Source organism: Pezoporus occidentalis, unplaced genomic scaffold (genome assembly GCF_034315485.1).
Source record: "Pezoporus occidentalis ecotype Australia unplaced genomic scaffold, CSIRO_AGI_Poc_V1 ctg37, whole genome shotgun sequence".
In the NCBI taxonomy this organism is placed as follows: Eukaryota; Metazoa; Chordata; class Aves; order Psittaciformes; family Psittacidae; genus Pezoporus; species Pezoporus occidentalis.
Window position 1 is genome coordinate 3,419,012 of NW_026915691.1, and position 27,576 is coordinate 3,446,587.

Sequence of the window (27,576 nt, forward strand, 5' to 3'; positions counted from 1 at the left end):
ACAGGCTTGTGGAAAATCACAAAGCTTTGCCAAATGCTCCTAGGTGAGCAGTACTGAAGCTGATAGGTTAAGTATTGTTCAGAGTGTAATCTGAACAGTTTAATCTCAGTTAAAAAAAATCTGGTTTAATCTCAGTCCCATGGGTTTGAAGGGGTGCATTCAAACATGACCTACATCTGAAACTGAGGGTATGTATTTTTTTGCATTGTTGTTTGCCTCACAAAACTTGCAAAACACAAAACCACCTCAGGGCCCCAACCATTCAGCAGTCTAAATCCAGTGACCCTCAGGAAAAGCTTGTCCTATTGCACAACCTCCCAGTTGTGCTGGCACAGAGCGCAGGGGGATGCATAGAGGGACACGAGAACAAACCTGGAAATCTTTTCCCAGCAAAGGTGACTGCGCAGCACTGTTGGTATGAGAGCCAATGGCAACATCTGCCTAGCCCTGCATATCACTCACCTGAGCTGGCAGCTTCCTTCACCCTGAGGAATTACATGTCCCAGAGGCCTGAGGCTGATGAAGTCTTTGTATATCTCTCATCTCATGCCTCTATATTAGAAAAAACACTCCTACATAAGGCAGTTTTCTTCATCGAACTATGCAGAAGATCCTCCTTTAATAAGCATCTTATTAAGGTAACAGCTACCTGCCTGCACTGGGGAGGATGCCCTGCTCTATACAAGTCCTACGTTTTCCCCATTCCCAAACAGGATCCATCAGCTTTGGCTGTTTGCATATGAATATCAGAGGCTCCATGACCAGGAACAGTATTGGTCGCTCACACTAAGCACCACAAATGCCACATCTTCCCAATTCCACCTCCTCAAAAGCAGGGCATGCCAGTGAAGAGGAGGAGCAGCATGTAGTTTTAGGTCCACCTAATACAGCCATTTTGGTAGTCACAGAGGATGCAGGTTACAGCACATGCGCAGCTCCCCTCCCGTTGTCCTCATTCACTTCTGCATTCCAGGGTATAGAAGAAGAACTAAGGAAGAGGAAACACAACACCACGCGGGTGAGCGGTGGTGCAGTTGTGCAAGCCATTCTCAGAACAGATGAAGGATGGGCTGCAGCCTCTGATTCCCGGAAAGGAGGCTTCCCTGCAGGCTACTGATGTGGCTCGGCTCCTTTTTTCAGTGGTCTGGTGACACTGAGGTGTGTTTGGGGGGAAGATCCTTTAGGTCTGCAACTCAGGGACTTCTCACAGGAAAGAACAAATTTACCTGTGGTTCTATTGACAGAGCTGGGACAGTTCTCTACAGCCATGACTGAAGTGCCTCATGCCACAGCAGTCTGCTGAGACAGGCATGTCATATCAGGGCGTGCAGTACTTACTTCAAAAGACTGTTTCACCTTGAAGAGTTTGCTCCGTCTCCTCTTCAGCGCATGAACTGGGTACCCAGAGTTTCTGAATAAGCTCATTCGAGCTGCAGGAAGTGTTTGCCCTGCACAGCGTCAGCTACCAGGAATGTCCCTGTCACTGCTAGAGAAGAGTTGTTTTCTGTTGAGTAGGTGGGAGTTACAGGACTCTGGGGACTGGAGTTTTTTAAGTTACAGACTAGTAGGTCTATGCCTTAGCAGGAAGCCCAGCTCTAGACTGGGAGAAGCCTTCACAATCTCACTGCTCTTTCTTTTAACTACAGATGTTTCTGCTTTTCACTTCAGTTGGTTATTGGAGGCGAGTGTGTAAGTGGGGAAATGGCTTCAAACTTTTTTATATTTCTGTTGAGAAGGTCTAAAGGGAAAATGCTACCTGTAAAACTCTGAGCACAACTAAATAAATGAACATGGAGTCACACATTTTTCTTGCCTGCGCAGTTGCTCCTGTGAGCAAGGATGGGGAGAGCCTGTGTGAAAGAAGCTCTCCTGAGGTATTTCTCTTTTCTTCACGCCTCTGATGAAAGGAGGAGTTAAAAAAAGTTAAATCTCCAAAACAAGGCTGCTTTTCTCCAGTTTGCTTCTTACCACATCAAACTGCAGGCCTGAAATACCAGAGTCTGAGGAAATGAAGCCTCTAGAGAAGGGCACCCTGCAGCTACTCTTGTTAGAAGGTAAGTTACCATTAATCAGACGGTGAATGACCTCCCAGAAATCCGTATCTGATCTGGAACAGCTAACAGTGTTTGTAACTATGCACGAGGAGGTTTTGGTGTTCACCTACCAGCATGGACTAATAGCCTAAAAAAAAGCCAACAATTCCAGCATGTCGTCAAGCTCTAGGGATGTTTGTAAGTAGCAGTAACTGAACTCAGCTATTTGGCTTGTTGGAACTTCCCATCAGTTTGGAAAAACCTTAAAATACAGAATGCACTGCAGAGAAAATGAAAGGCTGAGATTTTAGGAATCAGGCCTCTCTTTCCCGACAGTTTCTGGAACAGAGGAGAGTCTACTTTTAAGGAATGAACTATATCATGCTTAAAGAGTCACAACTTTAACATGTATATTTGCTTCTATCACTTCCACTAAATGAGAGGCTTTTACCACAGGTTGCCTGGGATGTGCTCTGTGCTCCTTTTTGCTAAGCTGTTACTGATGACAGTGTGTTAGATGCAGCAAAGGCAGTGGTGGTAAATAACCCAAAGTCATTGTGTTCCTTTATGAATGAGAGTGGTCTGGGGACAAACCTGTATCCTTTTGTCACTGAACTGAGCGCACTGAGTCTCCAGATGAGCAAGTGTTAGTTCTGGAAACACCTGCATCACAGTCCTCTCTCAAAAGCAGCCCTCTGCTTGGGTGTCAGGGTAGGCAGCAGTTTAAGAAGAAATTCCCAGACTGGTTTAAAACACTTTATTAAAAATATAATTTAAAGACTTCACTAGAAAATAGAGCAGCTTTTGTACAGCGATGCTTTAACAATCTGTGTAAGATGAGTACAAAAATAATTCTCTCCTGTTGGCATGAGCATGAATGGGGAGAGACCAGAGTCGGGGGCTCCTTACTCAAGCCGATCTCAACAGCGGTGAGGAGGTGGCAGAATGAGAGCAGAGATCCTACAGGAGCTGTTTGCTAGTGAGGACTACAGGACTGCTGCAGTGGGAGATCTGCGCTCTCATTCCTTTCCATCTTGCAAATGAAAGCTCTGGTGGGTTTTATAAACTGCTTAATTGGCTCAGTTTCAGTGTTAGTAGCAAAGTTGTTAAATGGCAGTGAGCTCTGGACTACAGATAATATTCCCACACTTTCTTGGTGGGAAGCAGCTGTGATATTGCTGTACTGTGGCAAGGTGATGGGCTGGATTACAGAAGTAATCAGAAGTGAATGCAATTGGAGGCTTAGTTACCTGGTGACTTGTTTTTTTCTGCTACCCAGACATGATGGAGCATGGCCTAAGGCTGCCCAAAGCTTAAAAGGGAAGGGAGAGCTGCTCTGCCTGTCTGCAGCCAGTGCCGTTCTCGGTTGGTTTTTGTTAACTCTAGCTCAGCTGGGCTGGCCAGAAACCAACTTCAGATCTGGCTAAAGCCAGCGTCTGGTCTAGTTAGTCTGTCTGGTCCTGAAATGTGAGCTGCAGATGGTGTCTGGTGCCCATAGGTGCACCCCATAGGGGGTTATTTCTGACACTAGAACCAATGTACCCAGGAACTGGCAGCTGAAGTGAAGGAGGGGGTTAATGACAATAGCGAATTACGTAGATTGAAGATGACTGCCAAAAACCCCCAAAGGAATCCCTTTCAAATGAATATAAACTGCCCCCCCCCAAACTTCGGGCTGATTCCCTGGCCTTATTCACATTCAGCCACATTTGAATGTTTACTAACAGGGTGCTGTGCCACTTCTGCTTGAGTGAGCACCACTAATGGAGAAACCAGTAGTCCTTCCTGAACTAGGGGATATAAGATATATTCCACTAGGATGAGGAAGGATGGGGCAGTGCATGGAGCTGGCTCTCCACATAACAAACTTGTCTTTCATATGCATGATGAAGTGCTTGCGGCTATGATCTGGCAGCTCAGAATTCCCTCTCATTAAGCTCATACATCAGAATCCATTCTTATACAAGCTGCAGTCATGCTATAGTCCTTAGTGTACAACTTCTGAAGGAAAACGTGTCTGGCTCTAGTCAGCTTGACTCAGCACATCATTAAAGAGCAAGTGAAGGCTGAGATTCCAACAAGTCAATGGCTTTATTGGACAGACTGTGGCTAAGAATGTAGACTTCAAACCTATCTGGCCTTGTTTGCAAGTGGGTTTGTGCGTGGCCTTGTTTGGTTTTTAAGAGTATGTGCACAAGTACTTGTTATGGTGTTTACAGAGGGATTTTGTTTGCTTGGGTACTAGGAATATCATGGGCTATGTGTGAGATAAGAACTAAAACACACAGGGGAGGCCTCTGCTAGTGCCTTGCTCTGATTTGGCTTCAATTTCAGGAACACACATACAATATTGTCTGTGCCCATAGGGAAGTACAGCTCATCAGCTTTCAGAAGATGGAGTTGTTGGGAGTCATGGGAAGTTGTCCCTGGTATTTGAGAAAAGCTTTTGGGAGGTTGGTTTTGGGGTTATTTTTTAGGTTTTTTTTTTTTTTTTTTTTTTTTTTTTTTTTTTTTAATGTTTGATTCTTGGCCATTTTGAGCAAAGTAAAGTTATGAAATAACTGCAAAAGACCTTTTGTGTCCAGCCACATGAGTTCTGTTCTCTCCTCCAGAGGATTCCCCTCTTTCTAATAGCTCTTTTAAGACAGTGTATAAGTTCTGCCTAGAGACTAGCTGTGGTAACAGGGAGTTGGAGCATGTCCTTAGACTACAGGAGAAAAGCATTGTGGTAATGCTTGGTAGTGCTGCATCACTTCTCAGCAAGCCCTAGTGTTTGCCTGGCAAGGCTGAGCTCATGACTACAAACAAGGCTTCTGGGCACATATCCCTTGCATGTTGAAGAAAGTTCTAAAGCTTCCCAAAGTAACAGCTCTTCCACTGCAGGCCTCACCTGCCTGCCCAAATGACTTCTGCTGGCATGTGGAGGGAGAACTGGCATGATCTGGGACTCCTCTCGCCACAGGGAGAGGTGCCCCCAGGGAGCTGAGCTGAAGCCTGTCCACCCCAGGGAACACACATTGTCCAATAGGAAGCTTATTCTCAAAGTCACCAATGGGCAGGGTTGAAGGATGCTTTGGCACAGTTACTCTAAGCTTGTGGGTCCTTTGCAACCCCAAAGCAAGAGTGTAGTAGGACAGCAGATGTGAGCTATGGTGAGCCAATTTCATCTGCCTCCTTTGGGAAAAATTGGGCTTCTTTGGGTAAGGAACCAAAGAGGAAGAGTGTGGGGTTTTACTCTCTTCCCTTTCCAAACCCACCCTCTAAGCCTGGACACTTACTTAACGATTTTACAGTTCAGACCCTACAGACACTGCTCCTAATCCTCATAACCAGAATAGCTACTTAATTCACATTGCTGAGTCACAATAATAATTATTGTGGCAACAGCCTGAAAGAAACCAATCCTACCCTTAACTGGGACTCTCCAACAGGAATGGAAGATACATCTGGGCCATCACAGTGTTCTCAGTGAGGCTTGGACCAGTTTTCCTTTCCCATTTTGTATTATCTTACTCTGAATAGCTGACATGCTCAAGAAATACATTTTTCCATGTATCAGATAAGTGAGGGAGGGTGTAGCTCTAAACAAGGCTGGCTGACCTGTTGCATTGCCTGAGGGTGACTTGCATTCTCTGGAACTGGGTTTAAGCACAAGTTTTACCCATGCTCTCGGAGGCATCCTGATGGGAACAGGCAATACTGGCATGTCCAAGCCAAAGTACATTCTGAATCTAGTTATCTCCTGTAGTTTTGTGAGCTGTGATGGCATTTCATGCTAATATCCAGCTGACTTCCCCATCTTCCTTTTATCAGAGTAAGCAGAGATGCATTTTCCTTCCTTGGAAATTCCCTGCACAACATTCATTGCAAAATTAACTTTATTTTCCTTATGTCCTCTTCTCAGCAGACTGCTTCTAACCTCCTGTAAGGGGGAGAGAAGAGGAAATGGAGTGAATGGGGCAGAAACCTGAGGTCTTAGCATTGCCAGGTGTAAAAATGAAGGATGTGTACATGGGGTCAGGTTGAGAAAGTGGGATTTAAGCAACCAGGATTTTTCAGGAGAGTTACAGAAGCAGGGTCCTTCTCACCAAAAGGAGAAGTTCTCCAAACAAGGCCACTCACCTCATTGAAGTGGTCCTCAAACAGGATACTCTCACCTTCAGTATGCATGATGGGAGCTGAAATAGCATGTTCCAAGTCGTAGCCAAACCACAGCTTGTTTATAATTGCCTGCAAGGAAATGAATGCCACCCTGACTACAGATATTGAATAAAAACCTGGGTCCCATTCTGCCAGCCTCTGCACTGGTGTTAGGCCAGAGCAGCTCTATTGTAAATCCTGCCTGCAGGATGGGGCAAACCTGGGCTGTAAAAGGAGCTGCACTGAACCAGGACTCAACCACCACTCAACCACGAATCCTGCTAGAATAACAGAGCACATAATGATGTTTCCCAGAATGCTTTCCCTGAGCCAAAGTGCTGTCCTTGAATTCAATATCTACTGATGGATCTTATATCTTTATACTGACAATTGTTCTTTCTGTATTCAGCTCAGGTGCTAGCAGGGACTCCTTCCCCTGCTTCTCTCCAGGTTAAGAAAGTTGAAGTAAAAACACTTCTCTTTTTCCTCTTGTGGCCTTACCTGTATTTTCTTGATATCTGAACAAGATGTTTGTTAGACTTCAGCAGCAAAGTAATTCCTTTTGTTCAGGACAGGTTGTGCTCCCCTTGTGCAGTGGAAGGTACTCCTCTGCAGTACCTGTTCACTCACCATACTAGTAGCACTGACAATCCAGCTTCCACCTGCTCCTCCAATCACCAGCATGTCTCCTGTCTTGGAGATGAGAATGGAAGGCACCATTGCTGAGGGAGGCTTCTCTCCTAGAGCAGAAGCAGAGTATTGTTTCTGTAATGTAGCTCTTAAGGGGGCTGGAGAGACACACGAGTTTAGCTGCCCCACTCTTCTTGCATTTCCCAAGGAAATGAGCTGCTGCTCATTCCTCAAGCTCAAGTCTTTCAGAGAAACGAGTGTGCTTGTGACCAGACCCTATCTCACAGAAACTGGACCTTAATAGCACAGGCTAAATAGGCAGCACCTCTTGGTATGTATTCAATAAGACCACAAGTATTCAGGTCTTACTACAGTATATTCAAGTCAGCTGAGGAACTGTGAGCAGCAATCCTGCCATCAGTGTTGATGTTCTCTTTCTTGGCAGACCCAGGGGATACACAGTCTGCATATCCATCTCCTGCCCTGTGTTTTATATTGGGGGTGCTAATACTCACCTGGTTTAATGCTTTTGTTTCCTATGCAGAAATCAGCAAGTTCATTGTTTAGAATGATCCCAGTTTGGTTAGAATACACAAAAGAGCCAAACCTGCAGGGGAGAGAGGAAGCCTTTCAGTGCCCGGTGCTCTGCTGTTGTGGATGACATTAACTGACCCAAGGTGCCCTGTGGGTTATCACTATCTCTTCCCAACCCAGAATTGCCCCACATGGGGTGTCCAAAAGGTGCTGCTGTGCTGGTGCCAGAGATGAGCTCCCTGTCACTAGTGCACACGGGGATTTGCCCAATCCACAGAAACTCCACAGAGCTCAGCAAGTTGTTACAGTATTGAGGTGATTCTCAAAGACCTTTCCTGTCATATGGAAAAGCTGTTCACAAGTGAAGACTGCCTACACCAGCGAAGCCCAAGGGCTTTGCATTTCTGGTAAACAGTCTTGCAGGTACCCCGTGAACCTGACACGTGGCCTGTGACACAATTACCAGCCCCCTGGCTACTCACGGGTAGTTGATGGTGCTGGTGGCGGACACAGCACTGCCATCTGCAGCAAGCACAGAGACGTGACTTGTGCCCTTGCTTTTGTATCTGTGGCTGTAGGTGGGCTCCAACAGGTTGTAATGGGTAAGTGGGTGGTCACCACGGGCATCTATTCGCTGTCTGGCGAGCTCAGCAAGCTCGTCAGACAGCATGCGCCCCACAGTCTTCTGCAATGACAGCAAGGACACATAGCTTGAGTCATAAAAGGACAGGCACAGGGTCTTTAGGCATAGGGAAGCCTGGGGCATTCAGCCCCAATAGTCTGAGCTTGGGGACCTGAAGCATTCAGATCCAGCCTGAATCCCCAGGCCACTCTCAACACAGAAAGCAAAGCAAGCTCAGTACTGAGGCCCGTCAACACTGGCAAGAGCATATGCACACCCCTCATCAGGCAAGTGAGCACCAGCCTATGGCTGAACAGAAACTGCAGACAGAGTAAATGGCCTAATCCTGCCTCTGCCGTGGTCAACTGAGCTGCAGTGCTCTTGCCTAGCAGTTCTGAGTAGTTTCTTTCCTTCTGTGACTGCAAAGCAGGACAGCACATTGCTTGGTACTGTGTGTTGGCAGACAGGATAGGCAGCCTGCCTGAAGCCTAAACACATAGGCTAAAATGAGCTGGTGATGATGCAGGTTTTGAAAAAGAAAAGCAGGCGATGGGATTTCCCTGCTCCTTCTCTGTCAAGCAGCAGTGTAGAAGAAGCTGTCAGTGCTGTGGGTGTCTGTCGCTGCCCCTTTGTACCATGCCAGCTTACCAGAGCTTCAGAAAAGGCTGGGTCACGCATGCTGGATTTTAGCATGTTGCCAAACTTCAGGGCCTCTGCAATGCGATGGTAGGTTTCTACCCTCTCCTCAGGGGTTGCCAGTGATGCTTCATGGAGCTTATACTCTATAGAGCAGGATGAAATAATTTTGTTAGAGTCAAGGCAATAGGTTTTTTAAGAACTCTAAATACAAAATTGAAAGGCACCTCCTTTTGCCATCCCAGGTCTTATCAAGTTTTCCCTGTGCTTTAGCAGGATGTGGATACAGAGGCAACCTAGTACTAACTTCTGCTGTGACTTAATCCTTGAAGCCTTGGAAAAATTGTGTGTCCTCTGGCCTTTGCAGCAGCTGTGGTGATGCTGACACATGGTAAAAAGGAGCCAGTTCATCATCCCACTGTACAGCACGGTCATGCTGCTGTTTTGGACCCATTATCGCTCACCAGCTCCATTTCTGCCCAGGACTTCGCTACTGCTCTAGAGCAACACTTTGCAAACCATTTTTTATTTGCTTTCCCTTATGACTTTACCTTCCAGTATCTTGAGGATGAGCATGAGCACAGCACCTCCCATGGGTGGTCCAGGAGAAAACACTGTGGTGTGGTTGTTCAGGGTAATGTTCAGAGCTGAGGACACCTCTGCTTTGTATGCCTTAAGGTCCTCCAGTGACAGGCTGGACCCTTCAACAGAAAACCAGATGGGTAGCTGTCATTAGCACATTATCTTCTACCATCTACCTACTATGGGCTGGCTACACCAGAGCCTTGGTAAAGCTTCTAAAGAACCATTTCTGTATGCTCCCAAATATCTTCCACCAAGCACAGCACCGTCTTCATGTGTCCTCACCTACCACCAAAATCCAGGACACCACAAAGCCTAAGTTGGGCAGGCCAGTGCATGAGCACTGTGGGTGAATGCCAGAGCTGCAGCTTTTAGTCCTGCTTCTATGCCCGAGTTATAAGAACTGGGGAAAGGTGGCCCCTTCCCATGCCAGCTACCATCCCAAGTGGCAAGTGAATGGCACATGTTGGCTCTCCCCTCATGCTGACTCAATGTTAGCCAGCTGCTGGGAAAACGCTTGTCTGTTAGTATTAACTACATCTGGTACCTACCAGCTTTCCTAATGTCCTCCACCAGGGCCTTTCCTATCTGTCCCTCATAAAATGCTGTAGCTCCGTTTTCTGCTACAACCCTCAGTGTCTGCTGCAGCGCTGGCCACCTGAAGGTCTCTCCATGCTTCAAAAACCTCTGACCATCACAAAGTAGTGGGCTATTAAAGAAAAACATCCATCAGTTTTCAGCACATGCTTACTCTGTCCTCAGCACCCATCCCTTTTTCCTACCCAATGATGTCTTTTAAAAACCCAGTTCTGTTCCCTCCCTCCCCATAGCAAGCATTCACTGAGCAGCAGCCTGTGCTCCAAGTCAGCATGCCAGAGGAAGGGTCTGATGCTGAGGGAGCAGTGGTCCTCACACTGCAATTTAATCTGTGGGTCTTACCACAGGCTTTTTCCTAGACTGGCAAAGGCTGGGTGATGAATAAACTTCTCCATAACTGGGGAAATGACAAGTGGCTCTGAAAGGACCTTGATGGTTGGTTCAAACAGGGCTTTCCATGGTAAGCGGCCGTATCGCTTATGGGCTGCTTCATACCCCCGGAGTTCTCCTGGCACAGCAATCCAGCTGGGACCTGAAAGCAGAGCAAGTGTCACACAGTAACAGCCCTGAGGTTTCACCTCCCTGAAAGCACTCCAAGGGAAGTGTGGATTTGTAGAGGCAACTGAGACTTCTAAAAGCAGGCTTGTTTTTTTCACTGTCGATCTTCTTCTGTTCATACATTCTTCTACCTCCTAATAGAAGGGGTATAGAGAAGCCCGAGCCAGACTCCAAGGAGCACAGTGAAAGCACAATGTTGCAGCAAGAGAAATGGGAGCTGGACATAAAAGAAACAGCACTACAAGGAGCCTGGTCAAGTTCACTTGCTAGAGCAAGTGAAGCTGTTAAATTGTCCATCCTTGGAAAAAGGTAAAAACTGTGCCAGAACAAGGCCCTGAGCAGCCTGAGCCAGCTCTGACATCCCCCTGCTTTGAGCAGGAGATGGAGCAGAGACTGCCAACTGTCCCTTCCAACCAGAGCTGTTCCTGAGTCCTTTTCGTCTTTCAAGGAGAAGAACAGAACATCTCCTCCAGCAGCTAGGGCACACCCTGGAAGAAAATGTGCTAAGGGAGGAGAATGAATGCAGCAGGAAATGTGGAGAGATCCAAGATGTGCTGTGCAAGTGCCTGCTGCCAAACCAGTAGTAGCAGATGGACATGGAGCTTCCTGGGATGGGAGTAAGGTGGCAAAGAGCTAGCTGAGCTAAGCTAGAGCCTAGCAGTTCCACTCCTGATGCTGCCAGGTTGCTTCCCCAATGTGAGGACATGGGCAGCCACACTAGATTGATTTTTTTTCATTTCCAGGAAGTCAGAGGTGCTATTGACACAGTTTTCTCCATAGGAACTGCTGGGAAATGAGCGCTTTGGGAAAGCTGGTCTTCAAATGCAGACTTCCTATGAAGTTATAATGTTACATTCCCATTTCTCCTCCTGTGGTGCTCCCCACCCTCCCTGCTGGTCAGGTTGCCAATGCTACGTAACAGGCATTTTATGGACCTAGCATTTTTCTTACTTTTGCAAAAGTAAGGAAGGAAGACCCAGGATGTGAACAATCAATTAAACAGAGCTTCACATGGGGTCAGCAAGGTCTTAGGTGTCCCCCCCGAGCTCTGCGACACAGCCCTCATGGCCCACTCTGTGTCCTTACCAAGAGGGAAACCAGCAGCACAGCCGGACAATAAGTTGTGCGGAAACTCTTGTGGGACCGTCTCACGGGCGTTGATCACCTCGACTGTTCCTAGGAAGGAAAGGGGGGAAATACATAACGTTGTCCTCCTGGAGCGGGTGAACATCACTTCTCAGCAAGCTGTGGGCACGGCACAGGCCACAAGGCCAGAGCCCATGGGGTTGAACTGCTTTGGAGCCCTTTGCCAACGGGCCATGCACACTGCAGGGACAGGCTGTGGTCAGCACAGTCATTTGCATCCATGATTTTAGTTACAGCACAGCAGTGCCTGCCTGGAGGCAACAAAGGTACAGGGACAAGGCCAGAGCCTGTCTCCAGCCAGTTGAGGTCCCCTCAGAGCTCTTGGGCCTGAGACATGGGTTGGGATGTGCTGCTTCACATCTGATTTGCAGGTTCCTGACTTCCTCTACATGTGGGACATGTCAGACATAACGTGAGCCTTATGCTCATTATTGGGCCATTTTGCAAGGGATGGTGAGGTACATCCATCATGTTTATAAGCAGAATGGAGACACCCAAAGATCCTCTATGTATCAGAAAGCTTGAACAGAAAAAAAACCCAATGCCCGTTGTACTTCAGGTGTTATTTCACCTCTTTCTCTGCCTTGTATTTCTGTTTTTCTACCACAGTGCACAGAGGCAGCTGTGCTGCAGGAGCCCACAGAGCTACCTAGCTTACCAAGCACCTGAGCTGTCCATGGCCATGTGCAGCTCTGTGCAGCAGGATACTACAGGTAGCAGAAAAGGACTGTTGGTAGGGGACAAAGGGACATGGATCTGCCAAAAAGGAAAAAAGAACAATACAGGTGTTTTGCCAAATGATGCTATTGTGTAAGAGCCACACAAGCACTTCCAGACCCATGAATCTGTGAGGCTCCTTGGCAGTACTTTTAAAACCACAGCATTGTTACTGTGTCCATTGTTGATTTTACTGTTTAGACCAATAAGCTCGGGGGCCTTTGGGGAGCCAAGACAATTAAAAACCTCCAACATTAAAAACATAGACGCAAGATCACAACACTAGGAGTTAAGCCAAGCACAGAAAGGCTCCCAGCAGGCCCTGACCATTGCTACATTGAGATTTCTGAAATGAGAACGCATCTCTTGGGTCAGAAAGTCTCGCCAATGCTTTGGGGAGTCCCACCCCCACCAGCGAGGGCAGAATGGGCCCTGTAGTCCCAGCCCAAGGGCTCAAGTGAGCCCTCAACCCCTCCACATTGCTGCACACACCTCACCCTGCTCCCACCTGCCTCCATGGAACCCCAGCAGCAGCTCAGCACCACTCACACCTTGCTGCACTGTCAGCTATATGACTTTGAAATGTAATTTAGGATTCCTTTGTAGGGTAAAGCGAGGCAGTCAGTTCATTTTACATCCAAAGCTCCTTGCACCCCTGCCATGTTCTTGCTGCAAAAAGAAGATGCACTCCCTGTAATGGATGTTTGGGTTAAGAAAAGTTTGTGATCAGAGAATGCAACTTTTATATTCAAAAAATTGCTCTGCGAGAACATGAAGGATTCTGACGTTTCCATGGCAGCTGTGTGTCTGCAAGGGAGACGGGGCTGGCCCATACCTTTGCTGGCATTATAGATGGTAAATACAACCCCACCACCCAGGCCTGAACTCTGAGGGTTCATCACTGAGGTGCAGATCAAGGCAGCGATGGCAGCATCCACAGCTGAGCCTCCACTTTTGAGGATGTCCCTGTGGTAAAAAGAGAGGGGAAAAGGGTAACATTAAAATCCAGGAATGACAGAATGGAGGAGCCACACGAAAATGTCTCCCTGGGGCACCTGAAAAGCAGCCCCTGCTTGACAAGAGTACCTAGCAGCTGGAGAAAGCTACTGGCAGCAGTGTGGGGGGTGAGAGCACAGGAAGGCACCTTCCCCCGTGGGAGTGAGAAATCAAAATTAGTGGAAAAGAAGGGGGAGTCTGCAGGGCTAAAGGGCAGGTAGGGGCCAGACCTGTGTGAGGCTGGTCTTCCTCTGGGCAAAGAGTAATGGGAGCGAGCTGCAGACACTCACCAATGCTCCTGTCAAAAAGAGACAGCAAGGAGCTCCCAGACGTGGAGGAGAACACTCTCAGCAGAGGAGACAGCTTTCCACATGCTGGGACCCAAATAACTGGTTTCTAGCTCTCCAGCTACCGTTTCCAATAAAAAGGACTATGCTGGTCAACAGGACAGGGACACTGAAGCAGGAACCATGGGTCCACATGAAAAGCAAACTCCTGAGACTTTACATGTGAATTAGCACAAAATTCAGGCCTCACTTCATTGCTTCTACAATGTGACTTCCTGTACTTATGTGATCTTAGCACAGACATCTCACTCCCTCCCTGTATCCCCAAAGCCAAAACAAGCATCAAAAAACCAAGTAGGAAAAGCAAACCTCAACTCTTTCTACCTAGGCACAGGCACATCAAAGAATAAACTGGCATTAAGGCAGCCTCATGAGCTTGTGCTAGAGAAACATGTCTTAGCAAATACTTCCCTCAAGCACAGCTGAATCATTTCCTTGCAGTGGAAGGACATGGAATCATTTCCTTGCTGTGGAAATGAGCTGGGGTAGGGTTTCCTTGCACAGCCTGCCCGTAGCCAGCACTGGTATTTGCTAGGAAGTTTTCTGACTGAATTGGGATATTACTGATATAATAAGCCAGAAGGAAAAGTGGAATAGTTCATTAATTGCCGTGCAACTGCTCCCAGCAGCTGTGATGGAACACAGCGTGCACATAGGGACTGCTGTTTATTTTACATCCATTGATGCTGGTGGGACCTGCTGGGGCTGGGAACAGGATGCTGCCGGCAGGCACACTGATTGTGGCTTTCCTTTGTTTCTCTAAGTTGAGCACCTTTGGAACCATTGCCTGTAAGGAAATGGACAAGTGGGACATCACCAGGCTTCCTGTTTGGTGTCTGCATGGCTTTTAGTCTCCAGAGATCCCTGGCTGTAGCTCTGAAAATGGAGACTGAGGCTCAGGCTCACCCATCCGTCTCCTCGAAGCAGGGGTAAGAGTCTCACCACATGAATGTCCCTGGGTGGTGTTTTCCTGAAACTGCAGCTTTTTAAATGTTAACAATAGAAGGGAAGGACACGAGGGCTTCCCTTAGGAAGTAAGTGACCCTGCAGAAGGCCCAGACAGCATGTTAAAAGTTGGGGAAACAGGGCAGAAGGACCACGATGCTGGCCCAGGACAGTGCTCCGCAGAGACCCTGGCCTATGTACAAAGCCTTGTGCCTGGGAAAACCAGCGTTCTGAGGTAATCTGCAGTGAAAAAACAACTTTCAAAAGAAATTGCAAGACTGTTAGTATTCATTTCAATGCAATGTACGAAGCCCTTAACATGGAACATCAGACACATTTTCCCAAAGCCTGAAAAGCATCAGATGATTCTCACTCAACTTCCCAGCCACATTCCCTCTGAAGTGGGTGCCATACACCATGTCCCCAGCAATGCTTGTGCCTGAAGGAGGACTCCCTGATGAAGATCCTCACCCCTTCTTGTGTCATCTGCTGATGGTTGGCTAACTGCTCTGAAAGATGAGTTTTTCCCTCTCTCCCCACTGATTTGCACCAAGCCAGAATGCTCTGCACTGGAACTGCATTAACTTAGCATGTCCTAAAGGGTGGCCACAGTTACCGATTTATAGATTAACATTCATACACTTAAATGGCCTGTTTCTGGATGATGCCGAGATATTTTTGCTTCCAAGTATTTGTTTCTAAAGGCAACACTGTGGACTAAATAACCTTTAACTACTGCAAATGTAGTGCACACTCACAAAGCATACAAACCCGAGGGTTTCTGAGCATGACCTTCTCTATGCTCCTGCCCTCCAAAACTCCCAGTTAGACACAGAGCCAGGATAACACAAGCCGTGTGAACTCCAGTTTGTAGCTGTGCCTTTGGCTTCCACTGAGATCAGGGAGGACAAATGAGGTCTAAGTCTCAGCAGAAAAGGTGTATTTACCTGCTAGAGAGAGCACAAAACCTCTCCAAGGAGCTGAGACATGGACAGTTACTGCCATTGGCAAAAGGCACACAGATTTCCTGAGAGCATCAAGGAACAAGTGGGAGGAGGACTTTCACCACACATCCTGCCTGGCACGGTGGAGGCAAAGCAAGTGTTTCTTGATGAGCAGTGATTACTCCAGGGTGTTAATCCACCCAATTGTTTTCAGAGGGGTCATGCCCCCAACACTGGCACTGTGTATTCCTCAGAAGGCTTTATTGCTCCTGCTCTGTAACCAGCACAGCGGCAACTTGATTCTTGGCTGCTGCTCCTTGGTGCTGCACCTCGCTGCAGTGAATCCCATCAGTGGGAATAAGCACTTTTCCTAAATCTCTCCCTGGACCTATGCTGGCTTTTGCTTCTGCCAGCTGGAAAACAAACAGATGCAGAGCAGTGCATGGCAGAGCTCAAACAGCGCATCTGTAGGGAATATAAAGCTTTTTGTGTGGCTGATGGAAAAAGCTTCTTCCATTGCCAGGAGGTAAAGATGCTAAGGTAAAGGTGGGTTTGGGTACTACTCACTGCCAGGGCAATCAGCTCCTGTCTCCTCACGTCTTCTTGACATGAGGACAAAATACTGAGGAGGCCTTTCATACCAAATGCACGTCCTTGTGATAAAAACTCTGACTCTCCTTTTAGCCTCCAATCCCTCTTCACCAAAGAAGTGTTTCACTTCACCCAGAAACAAGTTATCTTCCAGCACAGGGCCCCTGTCTGGACCAGATAACTGCACAATATTGCTCTCAGCTCCCAGTCTCTAGTAGGAAAACCATTCACAGCAGAAGAGCCAGCCTTGTTCAGCACTGAATATTGGGCACAGTTGGCTAAGGGCAATTCTAGCACAGGACCTGCCAACAAGCATGCTGACACACCGGAGGGTTCTTGAGATTGCTCACTTCCTGCAGAGAGCCAGAGCTGCATAAAGATTTCAGAAAGTCGAACCTTACACCATCCAGAATTTACAAACACCAGTTCCAGAGCTGGAAAACCCAAACCTGAAGATGACAGCTGAGCATAACTAAAGAAGAAGAGCACCAAACAGGGGCTGTCCCCCATCTCCTGTTTGGACTAAAGAATTACAGAGCCACACACTTCTTTTACTGACCCTTCCTTCACAGCTGAACTACCAGTAAGGGAAACACATGGGCCCTGAGGTGCTTCTCCCAAACCACCCTCCCCCTTGTTAAAAAACAGATTGCTCTTTGGGCAAGAGGTCCAGTTCTGTTATTCTGGAGAAGTTCAACTGGAAGTTCTATTAGGAAAGCACTCAAAGACTCTGTCTTAAACAGCAGCATCTTAAACCAACACTGTATCATGTAATGCCCCAGGAATTTCATTGCTGTTAAAGACAACTCACAGAGCATGTGGTTTGGGTTGCTTTTTTTTTGCTTTTTTTTTTTTTTTTGCCTTTTTTTGTAAAAGAAACAACATTTTTTAATTAAAGAATAAAATCTGTAAGTAGGTCAGAGACCAGGTGCTACTTTAAGCTTAGACAGTAGGTGCTGGACCAGTGTGATTTGGTTCATGCCCATCCTGCAGTGGAGGTACTCTGAGCATCCCCTGCAGATTCCTGGGATCTGGGGGGATTTGTAGGATAAAAGGGGTGGCTGCAGGGTCCCAGCAGATAGAGCATCTGCAGGGTCAGCAGGGAACAGCAAGGACGAACCAGCACTGCTGGATCACCCTGTGCTGTGCCTGAAGGGACTGGCTGCAATGTCTCCTGCTCTTGTCAGCAGGCAGGCAGGCTCACAGGTTCAGTTACAACATGTGGTTTTCATTTGGTTCCAGCTTTGATAGACTGAAGCCACCAAACCTCATTTCTTTCCCACAGCGCTGGAGGCCATATGCTTCCACTAAAAACACTCAGCAATTACAGAAAAAATTAGACTGAGAAAATTTGCTCATTTACCTGATTTTACTTGATTTAAACTCCTCTAGAAAATCTGTTAGGAGGCTCTGCAGTGTGCAAGTACAAAGCCAGACGTGTAGCTTGCCTTCAGTTCAAACGATTCACTCTAATTTAATGCACATGTGTGGTCATCAGTGGATTAACCATTTTTGGTGATTTCTAAGCAATAATAGTGGAAATGAGCCTGTTCTAATCCCCAGCTGCAGAGGCTAGCACAGCTTCCTTGAAAAAACTGCATCTGATAACAGCCATGGCTTTGGGACATGGAAAAAATGAGGAAATTCTTATCCCTGGTGTTCAGTGCTCCCCAGGCTGGTCCATGAGCAAGGAGAGTGGCCATGTCCTGTCTCAAACAGAGAGGAGGTGGGAGAGGAGTGAGGTGGCAGAGCTTTGGAGTAGGATCAGGGCAGAAGAAAGCCCATAATGTTGAGCAGTTTAGCAGTGGGGTAATGGTGCAATGGTAGGATGAGAAGACCAGAAGCAGTGACTGCACAGACTCAAACACCAACACAGGAGATGGGTACATGTGGGAAGGAGAAGTCACAGAGCTGGGGATGGAGCAGCAATGAAGCAGAAGAAAGACAGCAGCAGCAGCAAACGGCTCAGCAGAGACTCAGGAGCTGCAATACAGGTCCCAGCTCTTGTGCCACTGGGGATCTCACCATTCATAATTGCTGTATAACTTCACAAATCTACAGTATTCCAAGTCCAAACAGCCAGTACAAAAACTTGCAGATTTCTGCGTAACTGCAGAAAAAGAGTGACCCAGTGCTTAGTAAGAAACAGAAAAACCCAAGATAAATCTTTTCATCTTGCTTCCTCTCTCCTAAGACTCATGGATTTGGGAGTTTAATTATATTTGAACAACAGAAGTCCACAGCACTGTTGTCATTTCAAACCCACCTGCTGAGTGGCTGCGCAGAAAGAGGCTGGGTCTATGCATCAAGGGATGCTTCACTTTGCCCAGCTCTTGCTTTTTTTCTAGCATTAAATTGCAAATGAAGTGGCAGCTCATGGGGACAACAGGGTCTAATGGCTAAGACTACTCTGAGAAAGTGGATTTTATTGCTACAACTCTGATAAAATTCCTATATGATGCTATAATCTTGTTCAGCAAAGATTAGAGAGAAGGCCACTATATGCTTCTCAGTTCCTGATGCTCCCATCCAGACCTTTGGATCAGGCTCAAGGAAGCCCTCCCCCTGCACAGTCACATGGAAGGTCAGTGCAAGAAGCACCCTGAGCAGGACAGATTGCTCTGAAAGGCAGAGACTGTGATGTGGTATCCAGAAAGTACAAGTGCCATGCTAGACTTCCTCATTTATACTTATTTATATTGCTTTGAGAACTAATTTAGTGGTGACTATCATGTGCTAATAGCTAAGAACTAAAATGAGACATACAGATCTAACAGCACAGAAATGTCTGGGAGAAATTAACAAGATCACATTGAGTACAGAGCATGTAGGAAGCTTCCTCCAGCCACTACTATGGGCCAGTAAGGACAAAGAGAGAAATATGCCAATGACAACAAAAAGGGCAACCATACAAAGCTTCTGACCACAAGCTCTGTTGCAGAGGCACATTTTCATAAACGAACAGTTTTATTATGGTCTATTGCAAGAACATGAGCAGATAGCTCAAGCTGGGAGAACAACACAGGAGCTTGGTTCATTCCAAGCAGAAAATGAGCACACAGGTTTCCAGGACTGGCTGCAGGCAAAGGATAGCAGGAAACGCAGCAGATAGCATGCAGCAATAGGGGAGCAGAGCTAACCACTGGGTGGTATAGAGAACCAAGGTGAATAGTGCTGGCTGGGGAGATCCAGGGGGCTTGGAAGGGCTGTGGGAGACAGCTGATACATTTGGAGCGTGATACATCAGGATGTGATGTGCAGATGCCCCAGGCTGGGGAAAAGGGGGAAAAATGTGAGATGGGAAGTTGGAGCAAGGGCAGAATTTTGTGGAGATCACTATTTGTAGGAAATGTAAGATGGTCCATCAGACTGCAGGGACACAAATGGACCTTGTCAGCAAGTGCTGGAGGCACAGATACAGCAATGGTTGAGGTATTGCAGAGAGAAGAGAAGGAAACAGATGACAGCCCAACAGCAGGAGCCAGCTAGCCAAAGCTTATCAGTTGTCCACCTGATCACAGACTTCTGTAGCTCTCACTTCAGTGCCTTCCAGCTGATTCTACAATACTTTAAGTAAATTCCAATAGCTGCAGAACAAGTGCTGTGGTTTTCCCAGCAGATTCTTTTGAGTAATCCAATAATGTATTTTCCTCTATTTCCATTAATACGGACTTAAAAGATACTTATTCTGCCCTCTGAAGAGCTAACCTGCGGCTTAGCATAAATAAACCCATGTGCAGCCACGGTACATTTTCTCCAACTACTCAGAAATGCTGTGACAACACATCATTGCATGAACACACGTGTGACATGGCAAGCATGGTGTAATGGCACCATGTCTTACCTCACTCATCCAGCCACAAGGCAGAGCACACAGCTCAGAGCACACATCCGTTGCTGGAGCATCCAGCATGTAGCTTGTGAAGTTCCATCCTTCTACTTTCATGCATAAAAGCATTTAAGCACTGAAGTAATTAATAACATAGGAGACAAAATGTTTGAGAGGGAGATTGCTACACTACAGCTTGCTACAGGTCTTATGACTTGCACAACTAGAGTATTTTTTAAACCTACATATTTCCTTCCAAGAGATGGAAGTATGTCTTTTGTAGTTACACTGTCTTGGCCAAATTTCAATTAAACTTGCTCTGTGCTTTCCAATACAGTGTCTTTTGTCATAGCAGACACACCTGCTGCAGGCTACAGTCCTTAAACACACACCCTAAAGGGTGCGATGCCCAGTCCCCCTTACCCTCCCAGCTGCTGCTCTCTACTTGCTTTCACTTCTTCCTTAGTTTATTCCTAAACCACTTATCTGACAGACTTACCACCATGAAGTAAACAGTTCATTTCCTGCTTCCCACTTAAAAACAACATTGTATTTGTATATTGTAAATATTTGTACCTTCCAAAAGACCATGGGGCTGCAGTGCTGCAAATTTTTGTGACATGGGATAATGAAAATAAGCAACAATCACAGAGGCAGAGCTCCATCTGCTCTCTGAGCTGCTCCACTGCAGACGGAGAACACTGAGAGCAGCACTGTTGCTTAGCCCCAGAAGTGGGGACAGGGCAGAAACCCAGCTCACTCCCATGGTTAGTAGTGTCCTGTCAGTCCAAGTCCACGACATACACAACAGATAACCCGCAAACCCAAGCGATCCATGCACATACCGGCCGATGACAGAGCAGGTCTCAGTGTCAGCAGCCACGGCGCCGTGCAGGTACTGCTGAGGACCACACCTGGGTTGAGTCAGGATGACCACAAGTGTAACAACCACAGCCAGCACCCCCAGGGTCAGCAGCACCAGACAACAGACCTTCCCCGTAGACATCTCTATTCCAATGCTGCCAGAGGCAGCTGGGAGCCTTTTACTCCTTTGTGAAGGCGCCTGCTTTGCTCAGGGTGGAAGTAGAGGATCCCGGCGGGTTTGGAGGGAGGTCCCACTGAAGTGGGCTCTGCCCTCTGCCACTGGGAATTACACTTGCTTAAAGAATAAAAGCTGTTAAAAAGGAAGCAGAGTACTCCTTTCCTGCTCCCTTACACGTGAGAAACTTTTCACTCTCTTTCGTAAACTAAACTTTTTCAGGCATATCCACCACGTGTCTTTTTTTTTAAGGCTCTGATGAAAATGTTTAACACATTCACTGCTGGAGCACTTTAAAGTGAAATCTCTACACTGCTTATTGGCTTCACACAACTTCCCTGTCTTCACATCCTTACCCCATAGAGCAGATCACCAAACAAAGGCAGCCTACATGGTGAATCACTGGGAAAACTGTATCAATCCTACACTGGGATTGCAAAGTTGGGGAATTTTCTTTCCATAAGACTACTCAGAGAAGTAAAAGCTAAATACAAAGCCATAACCTTCATATTTACTCTTATTTTACTTTACAGTTTATTATAATCTTGCTTATTTTTTCATCATTAAATCTTGCCACTGTCCACACCATGGATCTTCTGTAAATGAACATAACAGAATACCTTGAATAAAGCAGCACACCTCTGCACAAAACATTCAGGCTAAAAACTCTGAGATCCAGTCTGTACCAGTCAGCAACCACAGCACCCACAGAGTGAACAGCTGTTAAATAAAACCAGACCCAATTTCTAACAGAGCAACAATAAGCAGCATGTACTGCTACACAGTGCAAATGGGCCCAGTTAGCTCAAGAGCCTCTTAATTATACAGTTCTCCTTGCACTTCAAAAGCAAAAGATATGGCTTCAAATCTGCCTTCTGTCATTCTAAAAGATGTTGTCTGAAATCCTTTTCCAGCTAGATTTGGGAGAAGGGGAATCACCTGTGCAGATTCACACTTGTATTTCACTGCAGACTGAACTTGTACTCAATAAAATTCCTCATAGCTAAGTAATACTATTTCATGTATCATATCTCAAGAACTGGCTCTAATAGACTAAACTGTCCTTTTGTAGTTATATCTTCCTGTAAGGTTACGTTGGGGAGCTCAGAATGGTCCAAGAAAAATACATTGGTTTGTCTGAGATAAAACCGTGGTCCCTGGGGAATAATGTGGCTTCTCCATCTCTGTCTGACTTGGCAAATATACTTGGCATGTGCAAAAAAGCTTTCACAGCTCTAATGTGGCTCTATTTCACCTCATTGTGAAACACTGCTAATCTTGTAAAATGTCTCAATTCCTATAAGACTTCCATATTTTATTTTTGTCAAACTACTCTCTAACACTTAAAGAATCATCATTCTGGTGTTTTTTTTTGCGGGGGAAGCTCTTCCCTTTCAATTCACATCAGTGCTGGAAACCCCAACCACTCAGTACCAGCAGACTCAAGGCTCAAGTCGATTTTACCCATTTACTTTCATCAAATGCCATGGAGAACTCAATTGCAGTCTTTTCCATCAAATTCGGGTTTCAACTCAGCACATCAAACATCTGTATCTGGAAAATCAACCCTTGTGCTGCCAAGGAGGAAACCTGGAAGAGGCAAGAAAAGAGAACATCATCTCCCAGACCATGCCTGGGAAGGCAAAGACTTGGTTATGATCTATTCTAACAGATGCTCTCACAGGCAAACTCATTTGTCTTTTAGATATATAAATGAAGACTGAGCCTCCTTATCTCTTCCAATGTGTAACCTTTACAGTCCTGTTGGTGCAACACTCACCTCTGACTGTATTATGCTACAGAGTCTACACTGACCCTTCTATGTGAGAGGCTACTTAGCTCTCTTGGAACTCAGGTATTTACTGACCCTTACAGGCCAAGATATACTCAAGGACATTTTAATTAGAATTGTGATTGTTAACAGAATCATCATTTACTAACTAATAAATAGGCACAGTATCTTTAAATTGCCCTTTATGTTGTTGGGGTCCTGTAACATCTTTGTCCAAACCTTCAATCAAGAAACCAAATTTGAAAATGATTTAAAATCTGAAGTCCAGGCATTGATAACATTGTCGTGAATACCACAGCTACTTCATGGAGGGTAAGAAGTCATCAAAGGATAGAAGTCCTAGGGTTTTAAGAGCAGAGGATAAATTACTACTTGAAGGAGTTGGGAAGAGATTCTCTTTGAGGGTAGATTATTGCAGAGATATTGAACAGTCTTGACCATTGGGCTTAGTTGGTGGACAGAGTGCATGGACAGTCTAATCCCATCATCTCGTGACCAAAGGGACCAGAACAGGCTTTGGAGGCATGAGGAGGTTCTCCTTCAGCTTTGCTGGGAACAGACTGCACCTTTGCTTGTTTTGGCAGCAGTGTATTGCACTAAGCCAATGTAATTTTACCTCAAATTCCAACATGTTCTTGACACAGAGCTACTACCTGTAGAACTTGATTCTCTGACATTGAAGCTGGTTTCAGAAGACGACTGGTTATCAGTCATGTTTGAGGAAAAGAAAGCTGGTTGCTGGTTGAAAACCAGCCCTCAAAACCAGCCTTAGGATCCAGCAGGTGAAGAGACAATCCCAAAGAGCACCAGCATCTACATGTGCTGCATGCATGCTTTTCATTCAACAGAATAAAGATGGAGATGCAAATCAAGGAGCCATCATCTGCAGGATTCATGACAGTCCAGGGCCTGGCTAGAGAAAACAATGTTGCTGCCTTGTCTGCAGCAAAAGAGTAGGTTTGTGGTATGAACAAACCTCCTCTTCAAGAACTGTGTTTTCTCCATGAATCCATGCTGCTTTCCAGTGTTTGAGATGAAGAAAACATCACTGGACAGAAAGCCAGACATTTGTACTCAAAGAAAAGCTGACTAAGATATTGACCCTCAGTTTATCACTCTCCATCTTATCTTTTAAAAATATAAACTATACAAGAATGCTATGTACGCACCAAACTCATGAGGCATTCTCATGCTAGTGTCCTAAACCTCCTTTGCTTTTGTCTGTACAGTGTCCAAATTACATTGCAACATACTCAAGAAGATGCCTCTTGAGAGGAGAAGCAGAAACTGGTGTTTGCTTGAAAAGCATTGTCTACAGTCACCAAGCTCTTACTGTAATAAATAAGAGCCTTTCCCAACTCTAAACCATTGGACAAGAGTCTAGGAAAGTTTCCAAGAGCATGCAACCAGAAGACAAACTGGATGTATTTCACACAGTTTGTCTCCTCCTCCAGTCTTGTTATTTATAATCCAGGAATATAGCTTTGTCTCTAGATGATAACTGAATTACAAAGAACATAGGAAACATGCTGGGAATTTACTGTTCAAATCTTCTAAGAGACACGGCTGTGAGCTCCACAGATGTTGGTGCTCATGATCCATTTGTCTCAGTACGATCCTTCAGAAACTAGAGAAACACTAACCTTTGTGCATTGTTTTCCTTTGCACACAAAGAAGTTTTCTTTATTGAGGGACACAAAACTGGTTTGTATAGTTTTCAGACATCTGGAAAAACAGATACTTGGAAACCGGAAGCTCTGGTACTGAAGAATTTCTCATTCATTTCTCTTTTCTCTGTTATTTCTCAGAATTCATTATGAAAGTGAAGCACATAAACTCCTCTGCTTCTTTTATTACTGAAATCAGAAAAGGGAAACATGCTCTAAAATTACTCATGGACGTATGCTTCACTGAGATTAACATTTAAGTACCTGCTGAATGAAGGCTTTCTGGTTTTTCTTTCAATTTTAAAGCATGCCAGGGAACAACTCTCCTGGTTCTAGCTGAGAAACTTGGCAGTACTTCATCTCAGATCTTGGAAGCACACTTCTAGCTGCTGCTGTAATGGTTAAATGCATTTCTCTTACAATCCCTAAAAGAGTTTGAGTGTGATCACAAGTAGTCCATGTGTTAGGAGCACAGCAGTTGGGCAGTGATGGATAACTTGGAGGGAGCAAATCTCTATCTTGAAGAGGACATGCATCAACAACCCAACACTACTCTGGCACTATTTTCCTCAGCCACACTAACTTTCAGTTTGCCACTGTGTGGGATCTCTGCAGGCTATGAGCATAACCAAAGGGAAAGCACTTGAACAGGACAGTCACAGAACATGCACCATTCCTCACATAACTGAAACCAAAAACGGACCCAGCTGAATCTCAGGGATTGCTCCGTCTTTGTGTAATTTTCCCACGTTAAAAGCAGACCTGCTGCCTCCTCCTTCCTTTCTTGCTAGTTACAAAGTTATGGCTGAAAGAAATGCTCTGTCCAACCCAAACCCAAACTCTATTTTACAATTCTATCAACGTATTGAAAGTCAACTATTTGCATGGCTCTGCTTAGCAGGACACATGGCACAGACCACTGCCCAAGGGAAACTTTTCTCCATTAACTTTATTTGATGAGCATATCTAGGCAAAGTTTACTGCACAGCATCAGCATTTTATTCTTTCTCTAACAGTGCAGCTATGCTCAATATTGTATTAACAGTGAAACCTTCTCATTCAGTCTTTAATTCTTGGGTGCTCCTCTGGAGCAAATCCAGCAGTTTTCTTAAAGACTAAACCTCATTAGTATAATTACTATAGCAGCTGAAAGTATTGACACTAGAAAACAAAAGGGAGCTTTGTGTGCATCCAACGACATCAACAGTAAACTCTGTCTGAACTCTGTATTCACTAAATAAGGCCAAAGTATTACGTTATTCATCCCAAGGGATATCTGTGGAGGCTTTTACCTCACATGAAAATACTAAACTCACAGGAAGTATTAAATAGAACATACTTGCAGTTACATGCACCTGTACCTGTATGTAACAATATACACCTATACAGCTGCCATCATATGCTTTATAAAATCTCCATAAACCACCATCAGTGGAATAATGGTTCACTGCCATGCTCAGTTCAAGTTACCTGGATCAGGATTAGCTCACTGGGCCCTGTACAGCCTTTCGAAGGCCTTTGATCTGCACAGAGCACAGCACAAGGCAGCAGGAGCCAGGCCATGAGCCACAACATGCTCACACTGCAAGCCTGGCCAGCAGATACTGGACTCCTTGAGATGTGTGGTCAAAACATCAGTGGAAGTTACTATCTTTTTGAGGCAGCGCCTGAAATACTGCATTGTCGTAAGAGCTCAGCCCTGAGAGCTCAGGAGGACATGAACAAAAGGAGCTTGTTAAGAGTCAAATTCCTGGTGAGAAGAGGTGCCACAAGCTCAGAGGGGAAATACAGAGGGACCTCCCTGCCTGAGAAGTGATGAATCCTTAGGTCAGCTTAAGCTGGATGCTTTAACCTCACACGGAGACTTTGGAAACTCCTCTGGTTTCAATATACCATGCCAGGGGAGGTTGAAAGACCTGGGCTTGGAGCTGGGCTGGGCTGTTCTTTATGGTGGAGGGAGAGACATGTAAATGACTAAAAAACCCATAGGCTTGCCTGTGTGCCCTTTCCCAAGCCCTCTAACTGCTTGTCTAGCCCCTATCACCATGGTTCCTAACTCCACCTCCACAAAGCAGAGGCTCGAGACTCTCCTTCACCAAACATCCCCCCATCTCCAACCCCCTGCCATCCCCACACACTCCATGTCCCTGATCCATGCTCCTTCATCACACAGGCAGCCAATACATGCCAACACCATGCAGGAGCATGAGGACAAACACTCCACAGGCTGCACATACTGAACCCCACACAAGTGTTATGCCATATCTGCGTTAGGCTGTTTGCGTACCTGGTGCTACTTTTTCTGTTATTTAAAGTTCTTGACGTCAGTTAAGGGTACATAGAAATAACAGGGACTTTTGTCTTAAGAGACAATCTGAAAACAACCTAACCCTCTCAGAAAGACGAGCAAGGAGGGGAAATACTTTTTAAAAATCCCCTAAATGAGAACTACAAAGCAAATGAGAGCAGGCTTTTCTGGGATTCCCAGGTAAACGACAGAGCTGTACTGCTGTGCACAGCAAGACTTTCCAAAGTGCTTAACCACACTGAAATCTTTGAGTCGGGAATCAAGACCAGGACTAGCATCTGGAATTCATCTTGTCTCCAATGAGCAGGAATGCTCAATCAGAGAACAAATGGAGCCAAACAGATCCCACTTTCCTCTTGAGAGAGCAGGCCCCTTCTCTGCCTACCCTTGTAGCTCTTTCTGAGAAATGAGAGCATTCCCATGGGAGTTTTGCAGTTTCTCACCATCTAATTGGAATTCAGTGACATCCATCAGCATCAGAGCTGGTGCTGAAATGGGGAGGGAGAACATGGGCAGCTAGAGTAGAAAGGGTAGGAAAGGGTCAGGACAGGCCTCTGGGAAGTCATAAGCTGCTGGAAAGGCTCACTAACACTTGCCTTAGACTCTCCTCTCGTGTCCCAGCTTAAACACAGCCTAAGCACTCAGAACCACTGCCCTTTCTCCCTGCTGCACTTCCAGCTCTTAAGGACAACAGGTCCTGGAAATACAAGATAGATGTGTCAGTGCTGCAAGTCAACAAGGACTTCACAAGAACCAGCACACACGGTGCAAGCTGAGTCCCTCTGCAAGGGAAGGAGGGAAGAGCAGGTCTTACCTGCACTTTATGAACTTCATGTTCTTCACATGCAAAACAGAAGCTGAAAGAAAAGAAGCTGGCAGAAGGACAAAAAGCAGCTCCACAAACAGCCCTTGCCATGTCCTGG

The 27,576-nt window shown here is 45.9% G+C and overlaps 2 protein-coding genes across 11 annotated transcripts in view; one reads left to right on the plus strand and one right to left on the minus strand.

Moving 5' to 3' along the window:
• The window catches only part of GGT1 (gamma-glutamyltransferase 1), a 61,754-nt gene extending 59,951 nt beyond the window's left edge, over positions 1-1,803 (plus strand). For all 9 annotated transcript variants that reach the window (XM_062631385.1, XM_062631386.1, XM_062631390.1 and 6 more), the window contains one exon: positions 974-1,803. In XM_062631385.1, the coding sequence (XP_062487369.1) occupies positions 974-1,117 (144 nt within the window). In that variant the 3' untranslated portion in view covers positions 1,118-1,803. The remainder of the gene's footprint in view (positions 1-973) is intronic.
• Positions 1,804-4,100: 2,297 nt separating this feature from the next.
• GGT5 (gamma-glutamyltransferase 5) lies at positions 4,101-21,073 on the minus strand. Of its 2 annotated transcripts, XM_062631391.1 has the most exons (12): positions 20,693-21,073; positions 13,031-13,161; positions 11,419-11,508; positions 10,117-10,306; positions 9,729-9,886; positions 9,147-9,296; positions 8,608-8,741; positions 7,820-8,022; positions 7,319-7,410; positions 6,804-6,913; positions 6,156-6,263; positions 4,101-5,955 (listed from the first exon to the last, which is right to left on the minus strand). In XM_062631391.1, exons 1-12 carry the CDS (start codon positions 20,851-20,853, stop codon positions 5,809-5,811), a joined length of 1,674 nt encoding a protein of 557 aa, XP_062487375.1. In that variant the 5' UTR covers positions 20,854-21,073; the 3' UTR covers positions 4,101-5,808. The 2 variants fall into 2 exon arrangements, with proteins under 2 accessions (XP_062487375.1, XP_062487376.1); XM_062631392.1 differs by lacking the exon at positions 11,419-11,508.
• Between the last annotated feature and the right edge of the window lie 6,503 nt (positions 21,074-27,576).